This window comes from Synchiropus splendidus, chromosome 5 (assembly GCF_027744825.2).
Source record: "Synchiropus splendidus isolate RoL2022-P1 chromosome 5, RoL_Sspl_1.0, whole genome shotgun sequence".
NCBI classification, from domain to species: domain Eukaryota; kingdom Metazoa; phylum Chordata; class Actinopteri; order Syngnathiformes; family Callionymidae; genus Synchiropus; species Synchiropus splendidus.
Window position 1 is genome coordinate 16,724,356 of NC_071338.1, and position 19,246 is coordinate 16,743,601.

General features: G+C 39.6%; 1 protein-coding gene across 2 annotated transcripts in view; it reads left to right on the forward strand.

The window, feature by feature from the left end:
• LOC128758749 (protein kinase C-binding protein NELL1-like) overlaps positions 1-19,246 on the forward strand; it is a 172,131-nt gene that overhangs the window by 83,541 nt on the left and 69,344 nt on the right. Inside the window, exon 12 of one of the 2 annotated variants that reach the window (XM_053865039.1) lies at positions 885-1,013. The exons of the other annotated variant lie outside the window; for it this stretch is intronic. Coding sequence (XP_053721014.1) covers positions 885-1,013 — 129 coding nt within the window. The remainder of the gene's footprint in view (positions 1-884; positions 1,014-19,246) is intronic. 2 annotated transcript variants of the gene reach the window in all.

Here is a 19,246-nt window from a genome sequence, read left to right on the forward strand (position 1 = left end):
TCAATGTGCAGGGTTCAGTTGGACTGAAAAAGCTGTTATTATGTTGTACCATCACAGGCAGTTGGTTGCGATCATAAAGGGCCATGTTTTGAGCAGCAAAGGTTTTAAACCAAACAATAAAGTAATGTAAGAGCTGTGTCTGTGCTGTTTTGTCTTGGCCAGTAACGTACAGTATGTAGGGACTTGCATGATCAAGATAGGTGTGATACTGTGGAAGGCTGTGATGGAACAAAAGAGGTTTGCTTTTTGTGCCTTGAAGCAGCAAATTCTTGTCCCTGCCTCATGGTCATTCTTGTGCGCATGCTGTGATCCATCTACCTATTGTCAGTACTCTGTTATTTAAGGAGGTCCTGAAGCATTATACACAAACTATTCTTCTCCTGCTTTTGAGTCTGAATTCATTTACCTCTGCCGAGGAAGTGAATAATAACAATTGGAAAGTTCTGATTTCAATGGCATTTTCACTAAATGTAGATACAAAGAACTGATGATTAAATCTTGGTGCAGTTCTGGAGTTCCATTTGGGTTTAAGAAAGGAAAGAAAAAAATAGGAAAAAAACGTGACTTACTAAAACACTGAAGATGATGGAATCGCTACCATGAATGATTTTTCTCGTGGGTCTTATGGCCAAATGTGTTATCATAGAGCTTTGTTTTGCGTTTAAGGAGTTATTTTTTATTTATTTATTATTAGTCTTGTGACATGACTTTGTTGGCAGAGGTGCATACCGTAGTTGACCTAGAGTTTTGGATCTACCTCCTTACACAGTATTTACAAATCCATGTTTTTAATCGCCATTTTTGTGTGTACGGTATGTTAACAAATATATCACCGTCTTGGCATGATGAGATGAGATGATACAATCGCTGTCATTCTGTTCCAGGTTATGATTTTTGTGCTGATGGGCTCTTTTGTGGCGAGAATTCGGAATGTAAAAACCGGGATACTAAAGCCGAATGTGAATGCAAGAACGGCTATGCCTCCATCCACGGGGACTCCACTTACTGCGAAGGTAGGACACACCACCATGCTATTGAGTTGGTCACTATTTACTCGTTTTTTTCGAGGACAAATGCTTTTAATCGGAACTACAAGAGACCTGCATAGGAAAAACACAGCCTTCATTAACAATTATTATTTGAATTGAATTATTTGTTGTTGTTTTTGTAGTCCACATGTAGGTTTAGCTGTACTTTATGTTGATGATACTCTAGATTAGTTTGCATCTGTTGTTTGTGCAAAATTCTCAAAAATGATTCAGGATGTGACTGATGTGTGGGTGCAAGTTGAAGTGGAACAGTTTTGCTTGTGAAGAAGTGGACCACTTGGAATGAAGTTAATAGCCTTATTAGATTAAGAGGCTTTTGGGCAGGGTGGATTTGTGATTCCCTGGGTGAAGTTGTCTTTGGTTCGGAGCTGCTACTGAGTGAATTCACTAAATGCACTGATAACTTGGGTCCCAACAGGGTATTTGATCTGTATGGAAAAGAGGTTTACCAAAAGCTCCAGTCCTGATTGGGTGACGCCGACTGTCAGATCAGCTGTTGACAGACGTGATGGCTGCTCCTGGGAGCTTTCACAAATGCCTTGAGATTCCTTAAATCTGAGTTCATCATCAGACTTTTTTTTTTTAATCTGCAACTGGCATTAGTTGTTTCTTTTTCTTCCTTAAACTGTAATCTATCAATCAGATAAAGTCAGCACCATTACCCTGTGGACTGATTTAATGGATAACAATCTTGCATTTAACGAAACAGAGATAAACCGCTAATCTTTTTACCCTGTGCCTTTTAAAAGATGCAGCTCTGTGATTATGTGTCAGTCCGTTCCACCTGAAACCACTGCCTCATTTTGTAAGACAGCGCTTTGATGGAAGTTTAACTTTCAGTTCAGCAGCAGAATGAGCTTATCGTGCTCGCATTACTGAGTCTCTCACATTCTAATGCTAGGGTGCTTGTTTCTTGACTTGATGTGAGTTGTAAAACCTCCGGCTCAAGCGGAGTGATTGCTGTGACACAACAATTCTTCTGGATTTATTATATGTTCCAGACCATCGCTGCAGGCCTAAATCAACTCTATGGCTGGATCACAATTGCTATTTCTAAACAGATGTAATATTACGAACCTGTGATGATTTATTTTATACATATATATGTTACGTGTCTATTTTCAAGTTGAGCTTTAACCCCCGACTGCAGGGTCCCAGCCTAAATGATCAATGCTCTTCGTAAAAGCTACAGTGATGATTGTGATGATAACAACAATGATAACCATGTACTTCATTGTTACCTACTCTGTGTGTCTGCTTTGGGGATTTATTTACCATCTGCTGTTTATTAAATCGTGGGAAGTAGTTGATAATTTCAGCTGATTAATTGTTTAAATGTTAGCAGTGTTGCAAATGTTCCAGGAAGAAGTGTGTTAACTGATGCCTAAATTGACGAGTAAATGTTTCTGGATCTTCAGTATTATGTATCATATCACTACAACATGTCGAACAGATGTTATTTATTCATGCAGTGAAATAGGCTGCCTCTATTACAACATATTTTCATTATTCATTGCCTTCAAGTCAAGATGTGTTGTGCAACATAACACATCATTCTTATTTAGTAAAGCATTAAAAACTGTAAGGTGAATCATTGTTCATGTTGTTACCTCACATCTGTTTTTTCTTCAGCAACATTATGGAAATCATTTCAGAAGTATATGTATTTACTCACTCAATTATACAGCATGTAAACTGATGTTTCCATCAGTGTGTTGGTGCACTTTGTGCTCATATCACTGACTTATGCAACATCATTTTGAATGCTCTAATATGAGATGTTTTAACAGCTACTGTACAAGTGTCATTTTGCCGCTGCGGCGACTTGTGTGAAATATGCTTGCTCAGTGCAGTGTGTGGGTGAATGCGGGGAGCCATATGAATGATTAAGCAGATTAGAACCTCAAATTGGTGAGAAAATATGTGAGTAAGGCTGTGGAGAGCGACTCCTTTAATCTTCATATTTCTGTGTTCCTCAGAGTCTTTCTGGAACTTAGAAAACAAATGTCAGGAAGTGCCAATAACCTACTGTAGCTGCACTGCACAGTAGTCCTCCATGCAGTTGTTACCATGGTATGACATCCACTCCCAGTGCTTGCTAGTGGAAGCTCGAACCCATACACAAGTTGGCTATTGATTTGTCTCACCCACTCATTAAGCCAAAACCTCCAGCTGGTCTTGTTGTCGGCCAGCTGGGTTTGTCTCACAGCCAAAGCTTTTGTCTATTGCCACTCTGAATGAAATCTGTTGGTGCTGAAGGTCATCCTCCTTTTTCTTAGACAGGCCTTTTGAAAGGCTTCAACCTCTTCATCTGAAGCCACTGGATTAAAGTAATCCCGATGACAATTCACACAAGGCAATTCTCGCATTTACTGCATTGATCAGGAGATTACCAACAAGGTCAAATGTGGGTTTTTTTTCAATCTCAAACTTGACCCACAGGACCAATCTGACACAATTAGAAAAACACAAGAAATTCACTCCAATGAGCTTTTGCCTCAATGTTAAATGTTAGAGGAGGCATGTATTGTCAAATTGGCTGTTATTATTGACAACTGGTGTTGTTGTCTGAACTTTCCTTCCCTGCCAGCTACTATTTCAAAACAGCTATAGTTCAGTACTATGGCAAGTGGTGTCTGTTTTAATGTTGACGTTCAAACATAACAAACATGATTGTACTGCTTTTTGATCTGCTTGAATTAAGTGACTTGTAGATGATGACAGACAGTGAGGCGTTTATTTTGCGGTTGTGAGTAATGGTATTGTGAACATAGATAAGTGTCCAATGTCTTTTTGTGTTATGCGATCTCCTTACTCTCCATTCAATCTCTTCAATCTCTTGAAATGGAAGCTAGCACGATATAACGCTACTCCTGCATGCGTCCGTCTCAATAACCCAACTTTATTCCTGTCTTCTGTGCCATGACCCTGCGATTCCTTCAGTGATTTGCTCCTTGTGTTTGTTTCTGTTTCACACGCACTAGTGACCTTTAATTTGTCTCATCACCCTGCCCTAATGACTGTTTGTTGTTGTAATAATTTGATGAGATCACGGACTGAATAAGCTCTGCTGTGTTTTATCAGCTTCAGTAAACACAGAAAAAATGTTGTTGAACGGTGATAATCCCATGCCTTTACCTTGATGGAGCCGCATGTGGTGTAGCTGTTTGAGGTATAGACAGCGTGCTGTGTTCCTTTGCTGTTCATAGAGAGCTATGCATTGTTTAGACCGCATCGTCGGGTTCGTGGATGGAATCTCAGTGTGGTTTCAGTAGGCTAAAAATGGGGTGTATTACATTAAAGTCTCACAGATGGAGGCTAATTGGTTCTGAGTCATTCAGTGGTTTCCCTGAGGCACTGTGATATGCTCCCATAATCCAAATAGCACAATTGTTGACACTACATTTTCCAAGGTTTGGGTTGGTAGTTATGCTGTTTGCCCAGAGGTGGAGCTGGTAAACCTGACAACCAGCTCATGCTGGATGTACAAGGCTTGGCTTCAATCGCCCTGATCCAAAAGTGCCAGAGCAAACAGGAAGAAAATGAATGAATGAGTATAAACAATATCTCCAGAGCAGGCTTGATTCAGTCTGGTGCACACCCATATTTTGTTTTTCAGCAGCTGCAAATTAACTTTACACAATGAAACTTTTGCTTTAATTTGAACTTTAAAAATGCTGGCTGTAGATTTGAATAGGAGTGCTGAAAAGGCTTGGGTTAGTTAGTTTTGAATTCAGATGTTTGTTTCAGAGCAGCATTTTGTCAGTGCTCCTCTTGACTGTCATTGTGATCATCGCCCGGCACCAGACAGTGATGAGTGTGTCAGCATTCTTATCGGTGGGAAAATGCATTACATGTAAAAGTCGCATTGGACGTGAACCGGCAACCTTTTCCTTACAGTGTATGGACAAACCGCGTTAATGAATTTGAAGTGAATTAAAGTGTTTCCTTACACTCTTGTCTGTCAAACACATTCTTATTGGCTTCCTCTGGCCCAAATAACCTCCTTTGCTGTCATTTCTCTCTTCTGCTGTTGCTGTTGGTAATAAGATTAGAGCTCAGTGTGAGGGAGACGCATCAAACCAACTGGGCTATTTCTGTTTGTTCAGCTTGCTTTTATTTAGCAGGTGCAGCTGAACCCTGTGCAGTTTTCACACACTCTCTATGATGCGTGTCCCCTCAGCTAACAGGCTCTAGGGAGGCACTTTGTGATGTCCTTGATCTCGTCAATCTTTGGTGACATCAACCATTTCTTCTCATCTTTGCATCTTCCATCTTCCACTAGTGATATTATCTGATGCAACTCTGCGACTGTTTTTTGGGATATGACAGTTTCTTTTGCTGAGAACCTGCAGCCGGTTGTGGTTTTTGTCTGCAAATGAATGCTTCTTTTGATAAATGAGGACCAGGTGAAAGATCGATGCTGTGAATATTGGGGAATATCCAAGTCCAAGACAAATATAATTTACGTTCATGTTGTTAACGTCTTCAACTGTTTGCAGTGGAATACAGAGCTCGATGGTGACCCTCAGGCCTTGAGTTTGAAATGCCTGCAGGTCAATATGAAGCCACTTTGCTCACCGTCTTCGATTGAGAATTGAAAGAGATGCGAGAATGTCAAAAACCTGTTGCTTTTCTTCTGTGTTTTGGACTTTCATACAAGAGTAGCTTCCCGTACATGCTGCGGATAATCTCCCACTGTTAGTGGCACTGCTGTTAAGGGTGGAAGAAAATATTGATATGTTCAAAAAGCGATACTTAAGCGATATTGTTTTGATATTTTTAGCTGAACTTGATTGTGTGATATTGACTTGATATTTTATATCAGCTATAGCAATATTTAATACATAGATACTTGGTTAAGCCTTTGCATTTGTGACATGTGTTTAATACATCGTCGTTTTTTTAATTTTTTAATTATTTTTTTCGATAGACCAGAGGTATTTTGTTGATTAGCGATTCATTCCTCTGTTGAAGTGCGAAATTTAATTGAAAGTCTAACTGGACTGACATCATTACACTAAACACTTGTTATCATGCACATTATATTGTACTGCATTACTTAATTTTTCCTCTTAAAATAATGGCTCCTATTACAATATATTATTGAACTTACAGTATTACAATGTAGCACAATTTATCACATCGCCACTCCAGTATTCGTATCGTCTTGTATTGCAAAATACCATCCAATTCACAGCCCTAACTGCTGAGCATGCAAGTTGGTTTTAATTGCCTTCTACTGTAGTATTACAGTGAAAACCTTCCTGTCAATGTTGTCAAGAGAGAAGTGAAACAGAGGCGCAGAAGCGTGAAGCAGAAGAAACCGATTTATTGATTGTGAACAGTTTGCCATAATCCTCATTTGTCCTTATTCAGCAGCAATGATGGGAGCCGGGTTGTCTGGTGTAGCTTGGCTGAATTGGCTCTCACTCAGTGGCATTAAGCAGTAATTGGCTGTGTTTGAGTGAATCATTCAGGCTCGCTGTTGAAACACCTGTCTTAAAGCGAAACACTCTCTTCAACCAATGAATGAGCACTCTGCCCACAGCACTTGGGTGAACCGCTGAGTTTTAGAGAGGCTTTTTTTTGCCATCATTGTCTGGTATAAGCTGTATCAAAATGGACCAAACTGTGCGTCCGTGAAATATTACACACATAATGCATTTGGACACATGAATGAATGTATTTTCCTCCATTATTTTGGTGTGGCTTGTATTCATGGTTCAGTGCAAAGTACAAAGAGTTCTATATGGCAAGCCTGTCTGTGTGATCCGTTTGTGTGCGGTGGCTGAACTTCCATCACCGTGAAACTGGCAAAGGTATACTGGAGTCACAATGGACTTCTGTGTAAGGTCAGTGCTACACAGCTGGGCATGTGTTTTGTGTGCGCTTTGTTCGGGTGTGTTGTGTCTCTCCTCGCTGTCCCTCTTGTTAAACTCTCATCTGGGTGGCATCCATCTCTGTCATGTGCATGTGACTCGACACAGCAAGGGTTGTCCTTGCCATCACTCAGGTCCCTTGCCTCAAATGGTTTATTTATCCCTGCTTATTCCTGTTCCATTTCCAGACCATTCTGAGCATCAGGGATTGTGGTGGTAATCCTTGAAGCAGAGGGCTTGCTGGCATGCTTGTCTGCATGACCTGTGGGATTTAATGTTCACATTTCAGTCAGAATTTAAGATGAAGGCTCCCACGAAAGTAAAACGAAAAAAAAAAAAAAGAAATCTCTTAAGTAGTCCAATGGGATTGAAATGGTTATTATAGCTCAGCTTTTTTGTATTTCAGGAATTCACCTGGTCGTTCAATTAAGTATTATTGATTGTATGTTTCCACCATTTAACTTTCACTGATTGAAAATAATAATAATAATGATTTTGTAATCTCTAAATTTCTGGGAGATCAATAATTTGAAGAAATGGCTAATGTTGAACATTAAAGGTAGTATTCATGGAACAGTACAAGGTACATAATGTTAATGATGACATCAACTGTTGTTGAGCGTAACACAAAAAAGAAAGAAAGGTGTGCATTTTTTTTTGTGTGTGTGTGTGCAAATCATCCACATAATAAGAGACTTGAGAATATTTCAATTCGAGTTTCAGGGGACTGACATTGATTTGTTCTGCCGTCGTCTGAAAAAATTTTGAATCTGCTGAATCTATAATCTTAAATTTAATTTTCAACCCAATCAAATGGAAGAAATAGTTATTAAATTGTTGTCTTGTAGGAGGCATTTATGTGGCCCTCCTGGAGTAAAACTAAAAAACTGACTTGTTGTCCCTGACATTTTTGTCTTGTGCATTGTTTTTTGTTCATTATGATGCAACGGAAACACAACTTATGCGTTTTTGATTTTTCTTAATTATTCATCTGTTTCGTTGACTGTTTTAAGAGTATTTGTTCTACCTTAAAATACATCAGACTTGAAAGTAGAGTTTGAAATATATAATGCACAATAATAATCCTTAAATGGAATGTGGTTTAAATTAACTAAAACACAACAAACCAACATTGGCTGTGCATTTTTAAAGTGTAATTTCATGATCACACATAATGTCATCACTTGATTTTTATTTTCAATTTTCATGAAAACTGGTTATTGTTAAGGGACTAGGGCTGCAACAAGCGGTTTGGAGAATTGATTCATTGGTTCATTATTCACTTTGAGCTTTTAAAGTATCAATTAAAAATAAAATGAAACAGACTAACACAATGCAAGTGTTACTACATGTTTCACATCCTCCAAATGTATACATTTATTAATAAAGTGTGAAGAAAGATGTATATTTTTGTTGGAGATGTGAGAACAATGAATCAGTTGTTTTAAAAACAGAGACACAGCGAGCGATGTACAAATCTGAAAATGCTGTTCCATTTTATTGATGTAAGATTTCATTTCATTGGATCGAGTCATGCCTCTGACCATGGTGAGAGTCACTCTTGGTTTCAAACTGATCCGCTGCAGTGTGCCTCACCATGTGCTGTGGCTTGGAGCGGACAAAGATCAAGCTAATATTTCGGACCATTTAATCGAACTCATTCATTGTAATGTGTCAGTTTCACGTTCTAATACTGACAGCTGCCGTCTCCCATATGAAATGCAGAAAATCACAGAGAGATGAGGGCAACTGCTGATGTTCCAGGAGTGCTGAGACTCCCATAGCAAACTTGGAATTGTGAGCAAGGAGGCAGCAGTGTTTATGTACTCTGCATTACTGGTTTAATTAATGACGCTCAGTACCGTGTGTCTCTTTTAATCACCTTCCTCTTATGTCAAATGACACAGTAATTCAGAGATCATTTCATTTGCATGAACTGAATGTTCCACATAGCCAAGGTTTACTTACCATCTTAAAGCATGTGTTGGTCACTGATCTGATCCAATGCAGCACTTCAACACAGCTCAATCGAATAAAGAGCTGGGTGGGCGTATACCTCTAGCTGCGCTCGAGGAAAACTAGCAGCTGTCAATCACAATGTGACATCACATTGTCCATCACTCTGATAACTATGTAATGCAATACCTTCAAACTGTGGAATAATTGCGATGTGGGACTTCCTCACTTCAACATTTGAAACGTGCATCTGTCAGAAAAGTTGTTACTGCAGAATAGGTCCCCTTTTACAAAGTAATTCCCACCAAGGAAATCACAATGACATTCCTAAAACAAAGATGAACCAACCTTTTATTGTTGTTCTTGGAACATTATCCACCGTGTAAACGTCTCTCAGACGACCCAAAGAGTTTGTTCTCCTTCCTATCTTTTCAACCTATTGGAAATGAACACTATCTAGCTTTTCTGAGGTAAAGGTAAAGGTCCTTTGACACAGACTTGTGCTCCTACTGAACCTTCCCTTCCGACTAACCTGGTGTACTAATCGCTGTAAAGACTTCTGGGACTAATGATCGAGTTCCACACAGTGGTAATGACGCCATTATTTCTATGAGGACATCAGTCAGCAACATTTAGCAAAGACACTGTCCTTGGCCTTTTAGACGCACATTAACTCGTGTATGACGATGAAGTGAAGTACTCTGGTGAAGAAGTGCACATAGCTGTTCTCTGGAGTGCCTCATCACAATACTGCAGTATCATCCAATTCATCTGTTGGCTGGTTCAATGACAAAGACTGTGCCAAGTCTCTAAATTTATCCCAAAGTTTAGTTTTGTTCATGGATGGATTTTAGCCGTCAGTGAGCGTGTCAAGGATTTTCCCTTGAAGTAGTGATTTTCAGCTCTGCTCCACAAAAGCATGACAGCACAGAGTGGTTTATGACCCGAACGTTCTGCCAGGCTGCCTTCCTTTCACACCATATTTAACCGCTGACAATTAAACCCGCCAACAACTTTCGGTTGTAACTGTCACCGCCGTAATTTAATGCTCCACCGGAACCAAGATGAGCTCTGACTTTATAAGGAAGCCACACACATATATCAAGTCTCTGGAGCAAATGGATGGCGTGAAGTTGGGATGATCTGACGAGATAGGTCTGCAGTGAAGCAGGAGCATTGTATAAGACATCTGTGACCCATTCATATTCATAAACTTTAGAAACCTTGTGTTTTGCTGTGTGCCATTGTGTTTATTAACATAGGGAAGTTATTCCTCAATGTCACTGGCGGTCTGATGCAACTAGGCAGAGGATTAGACTTTGTATAAAAGTGATACACCAATGTTATAATCTTCTTCCAATAAATAACTGCCCACCTTTCATGTACTGTTTTCAGTCTGGCTCCTCCCAGGCTTTTCCTGTTTTAGTCACTGAAAACAAAATTGTAAGCACCTTTCATTTCCCATCATCTCTTTATGACGTCTTATAGATTGTTTAATTTTTAATGCGTTAAGGTTGAAGGGGAACATATTTTTAATGGGGGGACTATTGTGGTGTTTTTTTGCCACAAAGCTTGCTCCCTCTGCTCCTCCTGCTCCCCCATATTTATATATATGTATTGTATTTATGTATTTATATATATGTATATGTTCGAATGAATTGGACTCACTGTTTCAAAATCCTAGCTGTAAGTCTTATTTGTTATGTTGTTGAAGGGGAAGTTGTTGAACACCATGCAAAAATCCATGAGTTAGGTGGAATACAGTGTATATATATATATATATATATATATATATATATATATATATATATATATTCTCATGCCCAAGTGGTTTATATAACCACCTATGTTCAGGGAGAGCGCCATCTCTCCTTTGTATTTCTGTTCCCTGAATGGACCGTCACTTAGTGAACAAGCCTTTACTTTAGAAAGGTTATGTTCTGTTTATATTTAGCGTTTTAGCTGCCATGTACAAACTTTTCAAGTCTGCATATGACTATGTGAAAAGATTAAGTGAAAGCCATCAGAAATGTAATGTACCTCCTATTCATTTGTAAATTCCTTGGTTGTATCAGTAGTGTCAGAGTTTCTCACTCCTTCGACGGCTTTTTGAGTTCTTCAGCAGATGAGTGCGTCCCTCTGTTATGTGTCAAACTAAACGTTTGGACTGACAAAAGAAGGAAACAAGAGACAGCCCTTAATGAGGCAGCTGTGTTGCTTTTTGTTTGAAAACTCATCAAGCGCAGAAGTAAACCTGCATCTTTACTTTATTTAAAACTGCCAGTGAAAACGCTAAAGCGTTTGTGTAGCAGACAGATGGCTGTCTTGAAAGGTTGAGTGTTGGTAAAAGTGCAGCTGGGGAAGTTTTTGACCTTCATGTGATAATTGTCCCGCAGTTAGCCAAGTGGTCGTCCCTTGTGATGAGTCAACCACTCCGATGGTGGAATTTATGTTGCTGACTGCAGTGCACACATTGCTTATTCAATGTATCAATCAAACAGCATTTACTAAAAATATGAACTGAAACATCATTCGGATACACTGCCATCCGCAATTTTAGAATGTCCAAAAGATCTATCACGTTTGATGGTCCCACGTGTCTGAAAATTGTGAGCAATAACGGGGCTAAAGCATGTGTCCTCGGATTGTCACGTGGTGGAGGGTGTTGGCGTGATATTTGGAACTATAACCGTAATGACAGAGCATAGAGTATTATCGGGAGCTGTCCCATCTGTTTGTTGCTCAGTGCCTGGGCTGGGCATATTGATTCAGTAACCAAAGGTATATATGGTTGTATGTTGTATAGTTTAATTCAACTGTTACTACAAGGTACTACAAACTACAACACTACAAGGTAATAATTGTCATACTCACCTGCTAATGCTATGTAAACCTATTCCGCAAGTTTTTATTTTATTTTTATTTTTTTTATTTTTGTTATCTTCCCGTCTTGGTTGTATGAGTCGTATACACAATTTCCAAATACACAAATAAGTCAAGTAAAAATGCTTTTGCCGTTTTGTTTGTGAATATTTACATTGTCTTTTGTGAAACCTTGGGGTCAAATTAGTTGAACAATCTCCTAATGGAATTCTTTGACTGGAGAACAAAATCTAAACAGAGTCTGTGTCTCCTTTTATTGTCCAGGGCCAGTTTTCGCACAAAGCATCCTTGTGATCATCTTCACAACAGTCTGCCTTTCTTCTTGAAGCACAAACATTTATCCATTTTCCATCTTTCAAATGGAAAGCGAGTCAGTGTTCCCTTTCAATTTCCCGCATCAATTTTGTTTTAGGAATTTTCCAGTAGTCTTTGCTGCTTAGTTGATTATTAAATTAGTTTTAAAATGGATGACAAATATATTTCGTCCAAGCTGCCTTGGCCTGCTGGATTTAGACCCCAGGCCCTAAATTTGACTTGTGAATTAGGCTTACATTTTGGTCTGCTTCTTCATAAGGCATACAGGCTGTTGTGAACTCTCAAATAAGCTCTTTTTTTCATGTTGATCAGGTATGGTGATGTTAATGTCTCATTGAAATTTGACTATCCAGCCCTGGAGTGCAATTCACTAATAATTCATATTCAAACAAAGATGCTCTGTATTTGACAATGAGCAGAAATGTTTGAATAATAAATGTCAATTATTACTCAGGAAGACAATGAATCATGTCTCAGGACTACTTTCCTGGAGCTTATTAACCTTTTGCAAAATGGAGACAAGCCTCCAAACTGCCTGCTTTATTGACAGGGATGAGAGTCAGAGCAGCATCTGAAGACTGACACTAATTTACGCTTATATGTCGGAAATGACGTGATTGGCAGCAGGATTCACTTAAGTTGCTGCTCCGTCTTCTGCAGTCAAGATAAGCCCAGTCAAAGCTGTCAGCTGTAATCTAACTTTGCTTCAGCTAACGCTCACTTGAAAAATAATCATTAGACTATTAATTACCGGGGATGCACCGAAATGAAAATTTGTGGCCAAAGACAAATAGAATTCAACGCTTGGCCAAATGCCAAATATCAAGTGTGGTTGTCTTTTCTCTTTTTTATTTATTTGTTATGTATGCTTTTTAATATGGCATATTGTGTCAGTTGCACTTTCTTGAAAAACCCTCATATTGTGCCGGTTTTTCATTTCCTTTGTCAGTGAGTTCTACATTTTTACTCCCGCTATTGCATCAGGAGTGCCCCTCAAGGTTCAGTTCACGGTCCGATTTTATGCCGCTTTTCAAATGCACATGCTCAGTCTGATATTAATGAAGCACATCAGAAGACATACCTTGTCCCGAGAGGGATCCCCCCACTGTTTTAAATAATAACAGAATAATAATGAAAGTATATATACTTTTCTTGTCACACATCACACCTGACACTTTTCTCCTATTATTCCATCCTGCCTGCACCCGCTTCTTCACCTCTTTCTCACACTCTCCATCGCCCTGGACAGTTGAGCCTAAGTACTTAAAACCCCCCACCCACTTGTATTCTGTCTTACTGCGGCTAACCTTCATTCCTCTCCTTTCTAAGGCAAACCTCCACCTCTCTAGCTTATCCTCATGCTCCCTGCTCTCACCACAGATCGCCATGTCATCTGTAAACATCATCGTCCAAGGGGCTTCTTGTCTCACCTCATCTGTCAACCTGTCCATCGCAAAGAGGAAGGGGCTCAGAGCTGAGCCTTGGTGCAGTCCCACCTCCATCTTCAACTCCTCTGTTACACCTGCAGCACACCTCACCATTGTCTTACACCTGGCACACATGTCCTGAACCACTCCAACATACTTCTCCGCCACCCCAGACTTCTTCATACGAGACTCTCTTGTTCAGTGTTGGTTTTAATAACTTTGTGTGCCAGTTTCAGATGTTTTCATCATCAAAATTGATCAGATAAATCAAAATATATGGTTTGAAGTTGGATCGGCCTTTCTGACGATCTTAACTAAATGTGTGTAATGCATTTCTAGTATCCCTCAGCGGATCACCTAAAAAAAAACACACCACTGCTCACATACTGTATAAACTGAACAATCCCTCAATCTTTTAACCAGTATTTAAACAGAAATGTGGTCTTTACTGGTTTTGGAGACAGATTCAGATGCACAGAGCATTGCGTTATAGCTTGTTTTTCTGTGTCTCAGTGCTGCGGTAATGTTGTTGTGACGCTGATGTTTTTGCTGTTACAGAACATCTGTTCTGCAAAGTCAATTCTTGACGGACCTTGGAGTGTATGTGGTAGGGAACCTTCCATCCGCTGAGCCGGACTTGTTGGATGTTGATCCACTGATCCTGTGGATTAGATATGGCAGTCGGTAATCTGCTGGGACCAGCGAGCTGTATTGTCTGATACGAGATTTGATTGTCATCCTGAAGGTTTCCATTATTTAATTCCTCCGTACAAAACTGTTAGTGTTGACCTGCATTACACAAACTTGTTCCAGAAAAACCTTGAACATGGAGACCTTTTTTTCATTTCTGAAGTGCAGATAAAAAACTAGTGGAAGGGAGAAGATGCATTGAAGAAAAATGAGATATCATTATTTTGACCTTCTCAGCATGAGCTGTGTGAAACATGTAGTGCAGACCTACCGAGTGCGTGCCTTTTCCCACACATTAATTATATATGGGATATGATGCATATTGCAGAAGTCTGACTGCTCAGCTCTGCTGTTTTCAACTTCATTGTAAATACCTGACAGGAAATCGTCGACCAAGACCGAGTTTCAGATGCACTTAACACTTCATACTGTGCTTTCTAAAACTACCCTGTTGTGTGTGTGCATCACAAGCACAAAGAGAATCACAAGTATGCTGACAGAAACACAAAGAGACACAGAAATACAAGTCTGTACTATCCATCTGTGGTATGAGACTCTGCGCTAGTGCATGCTGATGTTAGTTGGAAGTGTAAATGTATTTAATGATTCACATCCCTGCAGCATATCTGGTTTCAGTTGCTTATTCACCCTCTGTCGCACCTCCCTCTTTATTTTATCCTACTCTATTTTCACACCAGCTCTTCCCTAACCAAGCCACTGCCTAAACTCTTTTTTATTCAGTTGGTTTAAAAGAGTCGAAAGCAATGGATAAAAAAGGCTTACTTACCAGGAGTAACTCAAAGTTTATGAAATGTATTAACAAAATATATGGAAAGCTTTTCCCCAGCACTGACTTTAAAGACAACATCTCCTTTTGGTTGTTCGGATTAATACAATTAGGCATCTATGTGGCAATCTGGCCGACAAGAGTAAGACTGCTATTCGAGCTGTTGCCCAATGGCTGAAAGGTCATCGGTTTGCAGCCTTTTAGCTACGATTTTGAAACGCCATGTGGCCGACTGACATCTGAGTCAAATACGAAACGTTAACATAGGTCAACTCAGTAGCTGTCATGGGCAGTACTGAGCATTTGTATTATTGACTTACTTACACATCTCGGTCGAATAAATTTACACATTTATTCAGTCAGGATGTCTTCCTCACTTCTGTCCTTTTACCTTGACTCCCACTTCCACATGAATTTTGATCCCTGTTAAGCTCCCCAGCACAGTTCTGGGTGACCTGGGGGAGCGGCCAAAAAAAAACAAAACTCTCTTCAGATTAAGAAGCTTAGTTTTGTAAACCATTGTTTAAAGTTTCAAACTTATCTGCGCTTTCCTCCTGTCATCCGTGTCAGACATCTCATCAAACACAGCGCGCTTCCATAAGATGTGTATAACCACGCTGCAAAAGGGTTGTGAATCAGCAAATTTCGGTCATACTCAGCAAAATTACCGGGTGGAAACACCCTTTTCATTCAAACCAGTGCGACTAAAAGACAGGGAGGGCATTATATAGGCACTAATGACGCGAAATTTCGGGCGTCCTGCTGAGAATACACGGTGTCCATTTAGTCGTGTTTTGCAGTTAAGGCCATCCCCAGTTGCCCCTCTAGCTGAAAGCCTATCGATTTGGCAAGGCGTCTTCACCCCACCACAGCTCCGCCTCAGAAATGTTCATGACAAACAAAAGTGTTGGCCTTCAGAGGTCCCTAAGGCAACTACATTTACTTGTGCCTGTTGTGTGCTGTTCTTATCTGTCTGTCTGCTGCAGGGATTCCTAGCCATGTGAAATGAGAATAAATTGAAACGCACTTTCACACAATGAACACAAAATGATACCTATGCGATACACTTCTACAAATGGACTACAGTTCATGAGTATATGTATGGAACATTTCAGGCTGGCGTTTATGTTTGTTTTTTCTTTTGGTTAGTTATATATCAGTTTTCTATCATTTTCAACCAAAAGTAAGAGAACTGGATGGTTTTGGGGAAATACATTGAGTTCATTGAGTGGACACTTTTTTTCTAAACTTTAAAGAGAACTTTTTATCAGAAAAAAAACAAAATGAGGCACTTAATGAATAAAAAATTAGGCACACACAAAGATGATACAAACATCTCTGTCCTAATTAAAAGCTCTCACACAAATGTGTATCAACAAACCCCACACTCTAAACGCCTGTTAAGTCCTAATGTGTCACGTCAAGGAGACAACACTGAAGCACATGCAAAGAAAGTAACTGTGAAGAAGATCTTCCATATGCACTCACACTGGACTTTGCAGGGTGAAATCAAAGAAGTGAAACAGTACCTCAAAATAAAACATGAGGAAGCTGCTGAGTACTGCAGCTAGCAATTCAAGCTCTTACTCATCTCAGTAGAATAAATTTACACATTTATTCAACTCAGGATGTCTTCCTCACTTCTTTCTTGTTCCCTTTTACCTTGACTCCCACTTCTCCTCCCACTCCCCTTCTTATTCATTTTGTGTTTAGCCTGACTTGCTGTTGAAGTGTCTACTGGAGCTGCACCATTTCTAAAATTGAGTCAGGCAGAGTTAAAACCTGCAGCCAGCTACAGTGTAGCTTTTGATACAAAGATCACTGATGAAGCGATGAAAGTAACCATAAAACACGACTTGCTCTCAGAGAAAACTGCTGCTCGAAGATCGCTCTTAATGTTGTTGTTTTTTTTCTGTTGTTTCTCACAACATCTCCTCTCTTCGCTGTTCTCTATAGATAGATGTAAATATGTCTTCCTGCACGCCGGAGCAGCAAGATGTCAGTGTTGTCGGCAATAACACAGCTCAGGTTGATACGAAGTGTCGCAGAATCGGGTTCACTATTTCAAAATGTGATTTTGGTTGCTGTAGATGTTATCTGAATAAAAATTAATATATAAAAAAAATGTATCTGAAATTAGAATCGTCGTATTGGCCGATCTGTTTATGAGTCTGTTACCAAAATGCTAACTGAGTAATGAGCTATGTAAACTAAAACTCTTGATTTCATATGGGAACAACAGATTTAAACACTACTTAATTGACATCACTCAATGGACCTGTGTTTTTTTCTTTCTGTATATAAAATGGACATCCCTGCATTAAAAATGTCATAGCCAGAGACGTTTCAATCAAGTCATGTTCCAAACACTTTTGCTTCGGTAAAACACTTCTCGACAAAGAGAAGAATAAAGAAACATGTTGTCATGGAGATTGTTTTCAATTACAAACAAAAAAACTCATGCTATTAAAGGAAGCATGAAGAGTGCCACAGCATTCACAGTTGCTCAAGTTGTGGCCATTTTTAAATGAACTCCAGGTTTCTTAAGGACACTGAATTAGGCTACTATTGTGTGACTCTGGGGGTACAGGCGGTCGTCCACTGTTATTCCAATACAGAGGGTAATGCCCTTGAGCCAGCCTCCTCCCTTCCCTGCCTGTCTTCTGCCAGTCTGTAGCACGGCATCTGTGTGCAGCTTACCACCACCAGTATGACTGTGGTGTGAATGAATAATGGCTGGTTGTTATGAAACAGGTCAGATGTACGTGTGGCTTCAGGGAGCTGCCCCCGCGTCTGTTCTGCGCTCTGATCACTTTCAGTGAGACACTCTTTAATACATTGCCATGCTTTTATTGGAAATTAGGCGTCGTGTTTGTCACTGCTGCTGCCGCTGTTTACCTTGCTGCTGTCTGACTATCTAGGCACAATGTGGACTAACACAAAACAATGCCAGACTAGATGTGCAGGAACCATTTTCAATCCATTCCAAGCCAACCACCATGGGTTCTTCTGCTGATGTCATAACATGACTTGGGGTTTATCTAGCCACTGACCTCCTCCTGTATGTTTTTTGTCAGATTTAAAAACTCTGACTGCACTGATCCACTGATTTCATCATGTGGTATAGCAAAAGCATGTCAAGTCAAACTTGTGTCATAAGGATTTAAGTGTTGGCATCAAGCTTAAAATGAAAACTCAACTGAACTGAAAATTGCACAGTCGGCCTTTGTTTCAGCGCGCAGCAGTGGCAGAAAGTGTCAGGAATACACACAACATTGATTTTTGACCACTGTAATATCAAATAAAGTGGCTGCAACTTCATTGGCTTGAGACAAAGCTTTATATCCATGAAACTTGTTTTTCCATGAAAATCCATATATTAGCTGCATCGTTGTTTAAGCCGCAGGGTTCAGCGAGTAAAAAAGTAGCGACTTATAGTCTGGAAATTATAATATTTGCATTCAAGCATTATTGTAATTAACTTTAGTCTATCTTTTATGGTACTACATCTCTTTACAAGCTGTCTCTTTTGCTAAATATGAGGTCATTCTAAAAGTAAATTTAAAAAAAAGTAAAGATAGATAGTCTAGATAGTCTTGTATGTGGTGCCACCAAATGACAAAAATATGCTTGTGTTTATTGGTTTACCACTTTCAAACTAAATTTCTGTGCTGGAGCTTGGGTGCTGTGACGGTGATAGATTTCAACGTCAACATGTCATGAAGTGACTCCAGGAGTCCATCACTTATTTCAACATTATTAGGAGAAACATATTTTGGGTAGCACAGGGCATCACATGGCTGATGCATTATAATGAATCACATTGAAGAGGAGACTCAGGTTTCTAATGAGAAGGCCAAACATAATTTGTATGTGTACTGTAAGTACACAAGGTCGCAGGAGTGGAGAATAAAACAGAATAACATACCTGACTGTTTTTCAGTGTTTAAGCATTAGAAAGCTATTTATAATGAAATAGCTCAGATGTCAAAAATCCACAGAGAAGGAAATGGCATTTAAGATTACCGAGGTCATGACTGGGATGATGGCGGAGTCAAATGCTTTCAGAATAGCAGACTGTATTAAATTCAGCCAGCAGGAGGTGGTTGTTCGCTGTTTCACCCGGAAAAAGAGATGATGGACAAAATGAGGCACCAAGCCGAAAGAGAAACATCGGGCGATCAATAAGGTGTCCGCGTGAGGCTGGTAAGGGAGCGAGAACAAGAGAAAGGGAGTGTTTAACAGTTTGTATTAAAA